The 8,536-nt window shown below is 36.7% G+C and overlaps 1 protein-coding gene across 1 annotated transcript; it reads left to right on the top strand.

The window, feature by feature from the left end:
- The first annotated feature begins 4,529 nt into the window (after positions 1-4,529).
- Positions 4,530-8,289, top strand: LOC111365893 (NADPH-dependent aldo-keto reductase, chloroplastic-like). Its single transcript, XM_022986441.1, has 7 exons — positions 4,530-4,871; positions 5,621-5,671; positions 5,945-6,021; positions 6,482-6,569; positions 6,803-7,078; positions 7,309-7,557; positions 8,029-8,289. Exons 1-7 carry the CDS (start codon positions 4,752-4,754, stop codon positions 8,113-8,115), a joined length of 948 nt encoding a protein of 315 aa, XP_022842209.1. The 5' UTR covers positions 4,530-4,751; the 3' UTR covers positions 8,116-8,289.
- Positions 8,290-8,536: the final 247 nt, after the last annotated feature.

Here is an 8,536-nt window from a genome sequence, read left to right as displayed (position 1 = left end):
TAAGATTGATTTAAAGAGTGGTACCAACAAATTAGGATTCGCTCGGATGACGAATGGAAGACTGCCTTTAAAACGAATGATGGTCTTTATAAGTGGTTGGTCATGCCTTTTGGGCTAACCAATGCCCCGAGTACTTTTATGAGAGTAATGACACAAGCTTTGCAACCATTCATGGGTAAATTCCTCATTGTTTACTTTGATAACATTCTCGTGTACAGTAAAACTAAGGAACAACATAGAGATCATCTCACACAGGTTTGTTCTACACTTTGTGCTACAAGCCTGTATGCTAATGTGAAGAAATGTTCTTTCTTCACAGATAAAGTTATCTTTCTAGGTTCTATTGTCTCCACGACGGGAGTGTCTGTTGACCTTGCAAAGATTCAGACCATTGTTGGTTGGCCTGAGCCCAAGACTATACATGACGTTCGGAGTTTTCATGGTTTAGCTACATTTTATCGTCGTTTCATTAAAGGGCTTAGCACGATCATGGCTCCTATTACGGAGTGCATGAAAAGAGGGAAATTTTACTGGTTGCACGAAGAAGCCAAATCATTTAAGTTGGTTAAGAGGCGAATGACAGAAGCTCCGGTTATGTGACTTCCCGATTTTTTCAAAGTTTTTCAGGTAGAATGTGATGCCTTTGGGGTAGGGATAGGTGGAGTTTTGAGCCAAGAGGGCCACCCTATTGCTTATTTCAGTGAGAAATTAAATGATGCCAAACGACGATACTCGACTTATGACAAGGAGTTGTATGCAGTCGTACAAGCTTTACACTATTGGCATCATTACTTATTGCCCCAGGAATTTATTCTTTATTTGGACTGTAAGGCACTTTGCTACCTTAATTCCCAAAACAGGTTGAATGCTAGGCATGGTCATGGATAGAGTATTTGCAGGCCTACTCTTTTGTTTTGAAGCATAAAAAAGACAATGAAAATCAAGCGACAGATGCTTTAAGTCGTCGCATTTCACTTTTAACCAATATAAGTTTCAAGGTCATAGGTTTTGAATGACTCAAAGAAGATTATGAGTCATATCCCGATTTTAAGGACATTTTTCCTTGCGTTGCAAAGTGGACAATTGGATGGTATTGATAGCTTTTGTCTAGAAGATAGTTATCTTTTTAGGTCCAATAAATTGTGCATCCCTCGGACTTCAGTACGAGACTTTATAGTTTGGGAAAGTCATGCGGGAGGCTTGGCACGACATTTTGGATGTAATAAGACAATCAAAGAAGTTGAACGTCAATTTTATTGGCCTCGTTTGAAAACAGATGTAGCTAAGATAGTTAGAGCTTGTAACACCTGTCAGTTGGCCAAACAGAAGAGACAAAACACTGGTCTTTACACATATCTTCTTGTCTCTAGTTGTTCTTGGCAAGATGTCAGTATGGATTTTATATTAGGACTCCCACGTACTTCAAAGAAACATGATTCTATTTTTGTTATAGTGGATCGTTTTTTGAAAATGGCCCATTTTATCCCTTGTAGCAAGACTTCAGATGCGTCTAAGGTTGCTAGACTGTCCTTTAATGAGATTGTTAAATTGTATGGCCTTCTTAAGACCATTGTGTCGGATACGGATGTTCGGTTCACTAGCCACTTCTAGAGAACCTTATGGCACATGGTTGGCACTAAGTTGAAATTTTCTACTGCGTACTATTCTCAGACTGATGGTCAAACTTAAGTTGTTAATTGTAGTCTTGGTAACCTATTAAGGTGTCTAGTTCGAGAAAATATGAGGAACTGGGATTTAATCCTCCCAATGATCCAAATTGCATATAACAGTTCTGTGAATGGGTCATTAAGCATGAGTCCTTTTGAAGTTGTTCATTGTTATAAATCCAGGAAGACTTTAGAACTTATCCCTATATCCCCACATGCTAATATGTCTGTCTCAGTTGAGGCTTTTGTACAACATCTTCATGACTTGCATACTGAGATCAATAAACAACTTGAAGCAAGTAATGCATTATATAAATCTCGAACTGATTGGCATAAACAACATTTTGAATTTAACATTAGGGATTATGTTAAACTGCAAGCCCGTAATACTGGTCCTTTTAAAATTTCAAAGCATGTTGGTCCAAGTGCATATGTCAATGATCTTTCATCACATATGACCACCAACCTATTTTAATTGTTGAGGATTTCGACGCTTACAAAGGCTATTTTAACACTTTTGACGATCATTTTCTATCTCCACCTGGGAACTCTCACATTGAATCTTTTGCTATGTCCATTCAAATACTACCTATCACAGCATGCAATGACAAAATTGATGTCATTTTAGATGAACGGATTGTGTTGACTAATGATAGAGAGATTCGGTGCTTTTTTGTTCATTGGGTGGATCAACCTGAGTCTGATTCTATATTGATTGTCAGAGCGACGCTCCAACAAATCTGGATCACACTTGAGTTTCAATATTTGGTTCTTCAGAAAGATCGTCCGCCATGGTCTTTTATGTCTTATCCACTCGATTGAGTCGAGTTTTTCCTCCCACCCTGGGAGAGTTGATGAGGACATCACCTATTTTGGGCTTTTACTTGAGTGTTATTTATTTCATGTTTTATTAGTTTAATTGGGCTATATTTATGGGATGGCCCAATGCCCTTTTATGTTTTGGAATTTATATATGTATGCAGCCTTTATGTAAGAGATAGAATTGATGGAAATGAATTGAAGTGTTGCAGAAGTTTTCTCCTTTTCCACCGCCCTTTCTTCTCTTCTCTCTCCCTTCTCTCCTTATCTTTCTCCCTAGTTGTTTCTTTACTGTGTGTATTCTGCTGCTTCTGCTAGTTCATTCAATCCTACATCAAATCAATATCTTGATCGAAAGGGCTACATATTGCCAAAATCCTCAGCCTATAGAGCTGCTAGTCGAGACCACCACTTTCCTCAAGAGAATCGCTGGATGAATCTGCTAGAATTTAACTCCCATTCATCAAAATAATAGCTCGTGTGGCAAATTGAGGAAGAATTGTGAAGCCCCAACCAAGGGACAATGCAATTGGAATGGTATATATGGTATCATAGAAGTTCATTTTGCTTCAATTCCTAACTTAAGTTCTTCTTTGCAAGTTGAGCATTCTGAACTGGTAGCTAAATGGGGTGGCTCAATTTTTAGTCCAAACAATGCTTGTATGCAATTTGCACCTAGTTGATCTTACTTAGTGGAGGGAGAGGTTGGAGGTAGTAGTGGCGGCGACGATGGCGATGCCTTTTTTTGGGGGTAGGTGGTGTACGTGGAGAAGAATGTGAACAGTACCTTTTTTCTAATTAGGACCCCAGTCACCAATTTCCCTAAATAAAGTGCCAAATATTATAAGAAAAAAGAATTAATTCATTTGTACAATTGTGGTTGACAATGATGGATACCAACATTGATGTTATCAAAACTTGGACCATTAATTTTAAAAACAGTGTTTGAAATAGATGAATGTGATATTGTCAAGTATGATTGTCAAACAAAATTGTAAAAAAAAAATATTGTACAAGTATCATGATTGTAAATATTTTGTACAATTAGGACGTTTTGTGCTATTTACCCTAAAATAAAGATAGATACAATAATAACTATGGTGAAGAAAAGATCTCACAAGCATTTGAAGGATCGATTAATTGAAGAAGACATATAGAAACATTAGCAATCCTGTTGGACAGCTCGCAGCATCCCTGCATGTTGAATGACAAGTGAGACTTTAGTCGAGCTCCAGCCATCACATTGTGCAGTGGATATCCTATGTTCCAAGTCTCGAAAATTTCATTGAAATCATTGATCCTTGGCACAAGATGACAAGCTACTCAAGATGTAATTGTTATATCGACTGATATTGGGTAGGCTTGCGGAGGAACATAGCTCGACAAATTATATGACAAACAAAGGAAAAAAGGAAAGATATTAAACATGAAAACATAATTAGAATTAGCAAACTAGGTTACAAGAAGGCCATACATATAGCTAACTGTTAAGGTTTAACACCTACTTTTAGACAAAACATTGACCCTCCTCTAAACCTAAATTTACTATAGAATCTTTCTAAAATTTTTGATTTATCTTCCCTTTTTCGACAAGAAAATGAACTCTAGGAGGCTTTACTAAATTCTTTAATTGTTAGGTAATAGAGAACGACTGACACGTTAGAAGTTTATCAAATGCAGTTCAATCACATGGAAAGCAACAAGTAAATTGCTAAAAAAACTATACTAACCCATGACATTAATTATTCTGGAAAGTCAAAAACTACGTTAAAGATTTATTCGGAGTTTTGTGTATTTCTTGCTAAAATTTTATTAAAATGGTCATTCATACAAATCTTCTAAAAAGTGATCATTTTTTTATAAAGGACACGGGGTGCAATTTTCATTAAAATTAACTTAGATTATGGAATGTTTGAACCACATTATTTTGATAATAATGCATTCTTAAATAGTGTATTGATATGAAATGTGTGATTAAAAAATAAGGAAAAGTTATAAAAAGTAAATAACAAAGGCTGACACAGAGTTTTTGTAAAGAAACACGAATTAACGCTCAGGATTGCCCCATCAAAATTACAAGCGGGTCCTGGCCGTCAGGCTTCATCCCGGTGATCGTTGATCGTGTACCCAAGGGGAACCGGCCGTCATGATTCCACTTATAAGCAGAAAAAAAATATTCGATGTCCTCACTGTGTCCGTTGTAGTGCCGTATTCACTATTCAACCTTCCAATTCTCTGTCAAAAAATAAATCGTGAATCTAGATAATGGCAAAGGAGATTCTACGCTTCGTGTTGAACACCGGAGCAAAAATTCCCTCAGTCGGCCTTGGCACGTGGCAGGCGGACCCTGGTGTTGTCGGTCGTGCTGTTGAAACCGCCATCAAGGTCGCCGATCGCCACTCTCTCTACCTACATTTGTACATCATTTATGCATATGCGTATCTTCGTGTGCTGAATGTATAATGAGATTATTTAGGGCATTTAGGAGGATTTAGCGTTGTGCGGATTTAAAAATTTTAAGTTTAATTTAGAAAATGTTTTGGGGTTTGGTTCCACTCCAATTTCAGTGATTTGTTTGAAAAAAAGGGGCACAAAAATGGAATGGGAGGATGTTGGTCCAAAATTTGTTATAATATAGTGGCTTGTAAACTTCCGGTGCTAATTACTGGTAAACTGCTGGAGCTTAGGAGTGGAATACATGCCTTATATATGAAGTCCTGTTGCAGAAGTCCTTATGTTCAATATTGGTTGCAGCGTTTATACTTTTGGTTATGTTATCAGTTCTTCTCTGTGGCTAACCATTGCATTAACTCAGAGCAACGACAATGCTGACTATTATGAGTTTGTTATAGCATTTTCTGGTGATTATTGAATTATATTGAGAATGAATAATGAAGCAAGAAAATATGAGAGTTGACATCTTAACGTGTATGGAATTGGTCCGCTTAAGTTTGATATCACTTGCAGTTAATGCAGATAGTATTTTCATCTCATACATGAGCAGATGAAATTTAATGGAAAAATATTTTCATCTTGTACCGTAAAATGATGTGCACATTCTTAGATTTCTAGCTTGACAGTGAGAAAAATTGTCTTTCTATAATTGTCTATCAATCCCTGCTACTTTTATGCAGATTGGATACCGCCATATTGACTGTGCTCGATCCTATAGAAATGAGAAGGAGGTATTTTTTTCTTTACATCGCTGTTGTGAAGGCACAAGATCCCTTTTTCTTTACTATGCCCTTGTTTTATGTAACTTTAAAAATGATAAAAATCTAAGCCAAAATCAACAACCAATTTTAACTACACATTTTATGGGATTCACAATTTTTATCAACTTTCCAACTACGCATATCATAACTTTTGTCAAAATCAACTAAAAATCTGATATTTAGCTACGACAAAAAGGGGCTATATATGTGTATGTGAGACTCATCTTCTGTTCTTCTTTGCAGATAGGTTCAGTTTTAAAGAAGCTGTTTGATGATGGAGTTGTGAAGAGGGAGGATTTATTTGTTACCTCCAAACTCTGGTAATCAAATTTTGTTCACAAATATATTCAAAATGTGATCAGGTTCTGAATTCATTTGGGAGAATTCAAAACTCCAATGTGATAGTTAATATTTGAAGATGATTATTTGCTATGTAAAGCTGGTTGATGAAACTTGTCAGTGTGAGTTACTTTAATTTTGAAGTGTGAAACAAGAACATCTTCCATTATATGGGGCAAGAACTAGTTTTCCATTATAATGGATGTAAATTATGCTATGGTACTGTCGTCTTTGTAATTTGTGCACGTTTCGTTACAAAATACTCTTTATGCCTTTGCTGCTTCACCTTCTTTTTGGGTTTGATCCAAAGCTAGTCTTGAGGTTCTCGAACGTTGTAGTTCTTATACTAATCACTTCATCTTACTCTTCTCTTTCACATCCGGTCTTTATTGACTGACTTTTTAAGCATTCAACCTAGAACTGATCTCTTAACTTCTGCAGGTGTTCTGATCATGCACCAGAAGATGTACCCATGGCATTAGATAAAACATTGGAAGATTTGAAACTTGACTATCTTGATTTGTATCTTGTACGTAAATTTTCGTGATATTAACCTTTTATTAAAATTTTGACAATTTAAAAGTTAACGCAAGATGACCTTATAAGAAGACAGTATGCATGAATTCGTAGATCTAGAATAACACAGAATCAGCTTGATCCATAGACATCTTTCTTTTCTTTTCTTTGAGAGGGATATTTTGCATCTTTACTGTTGGAAAAATTATATCATGGGCTAATGAATGGACCTGTCTAATTGTGAAGATCCATTGGCCTGCCCGGTTGAGGAAGGGGGCTGTTGGCATTAATCCAGAAGACTTTGTTCCAGTTGATATACCTACCACATGGAAGGCCATGGAAGCACTCTACGACTCTAGTAAGGCCCGAGCTATTGGAATTTGCAATATATCCACCAAAAAGCTTGGTGATCTATTGGATGTAGCTCGCATTCCTCCGGCTGTCGTCCAAGTTGAGTGCCATCCGGTGTGGCAGCAGACCAAACTACGAGAATTCTGTAAATCAAAGGGAGTTCACCTCTCTGTGAGTTGGCAAAACTCGGTTACTTAACATTACACAATGATCCTTTGGTTCATGTCTCTAAGAATGAGGAAACTTCTTTTGGTCTTCTCTCTCTTTGTGGTGGTGGGGGTAGTTATATTTCAATTTGATAATCATAATTGCTTGGCTCACCATTAAAAGTTTAAATCTGAGAACGGTTTTTACCTTTGATTTTTTTTGCATTTTAATCAACGTGTTAATTTTCTTAAAAGGGATATTCACCACTTGGTTCGCCTGGAACGGTGATGTACAAGACCAATGTTCTCAAGCATCCTGTTATAGTCACTACCGCAGAAAAATTGGGTAAAACTCCTGCTCAGGTTGCTCTTCGATGGGGTTTGCAGATGGGTCATAGTGTACTTCCCAAGAGCACAAATGAATCAAGGATCAAAGAGAACTTTGATGTTTTTGATTGGTCTATACCTGATGACTTGTTTGCCAAGTTCTCCAAAATTGATCAGGCAAGTTATTTCCATTTCATTACATTAAATCCCTTTGAGATTTTATGGGTGTATTTCTTCTCGAGGGAAGTTCTGAGTAGTGCAACAATCTATTTTGTGAATACAGCTGAGAAGAGTTAGATATTAGATGAATAGTACTCACTAGCAATTTTTTGATTCGTCCCCATCATGTGAATCCCATACAGTTGTTGTCATTAAATATTAGTACTACAACTTATAGGTCATACTTGTGAGGCATGTTTCGTAGGCAGTATTAGATCAAACTGGACATTAATAGATAAGATTTAATTCATTTCCCATACATGCCTACATGCATGCAGCATCACCAACAATAAAGATTTTGATGTTAAAATTTTTGCCAAGTTGCTTCACATCTACACCGTTTTTTACACAGCGAACAAAATTTGATTTTAAGAACTTTGGCATTTTCTTTCCACAGCTCGTAAGAAATGCGTTTTTCTATGCTGGCAGGAAAGACAAGTTACAGGTAATTTTTTTGTCCACGAGAAGTTCGGCTCATACAGAACCGTCGAAGATATATGGGATGGTGACATTTGAGCTGGCTTTGCAAGCATAGATGTTCTGGTAACTTATGATTTCTAGTTAATGTGTGTAATTTCATACTGGAAAAAATGTTTCCTGTTAATCATGCTTCCATCGAAAGTTTGAAGTTTGTCCTGATGCTGAAGGAGTTTAAAGTTTGAACTATTTTGAGAAATTTCATTCATTCTATGGTGCCAAAGTCATATATATATATATATATGTTTATTTTTATTTTTTTTATGACCATGGGTGTCCGGGTTAGTTTACGCGCATTTCGACTAATTTCACGGGGCCTTAAAGTTTATAGTTGGGTACTTACCTCATTGACCTTGAGGGGACTCGAACTAGTATTCATTGAGGAGCAAACCCAAGATCTGATCACTGAGTTATCCTTAGGATTGATCCTGTGTGCTACGATATAGTGCCCATGAAGTAC

This window comes from Olea europaea, chromosome 2 (assembly GCF_002742605.1).
Source record: "Olea europaea var. sylvestris chromosome 2, O_europaea_v1, whole genome shotgun sequence".
NCBI lineage: Eukaryota > Viridiplantae > Streptophyta > Magnoliopsida > Lamiales > Oleaceae > Olea > Olea europaea.
Note: the sequence above shows the minus strand (reverse complement) of the source record. Positions and strands in the feature narration are given on the sequence as shown.

Coding starts and splice junctions, on each gene's coding strand:
- LOC111365893 (XM_022986441.1), top strand. CDS start 4,752: ATGGCAAAGGAGATTCTACGCTTCGTGTTGAACACCGGAGCAAAAATT. Junction 6,570..6,802: donor ACTATCTTGATTTGTATCTT/GTACGTAAATTT, acceptor CTAATTGTGAAG/ATCCATTGGCCTGCCCGGTT. Junction 7,079..7,308: donor CAAAGGGAGTTCACCTCTCT/GTGAGTTGGCAA, acceptor TTTTCTTAAAAG/GGATATTCACCACTTGGTTC.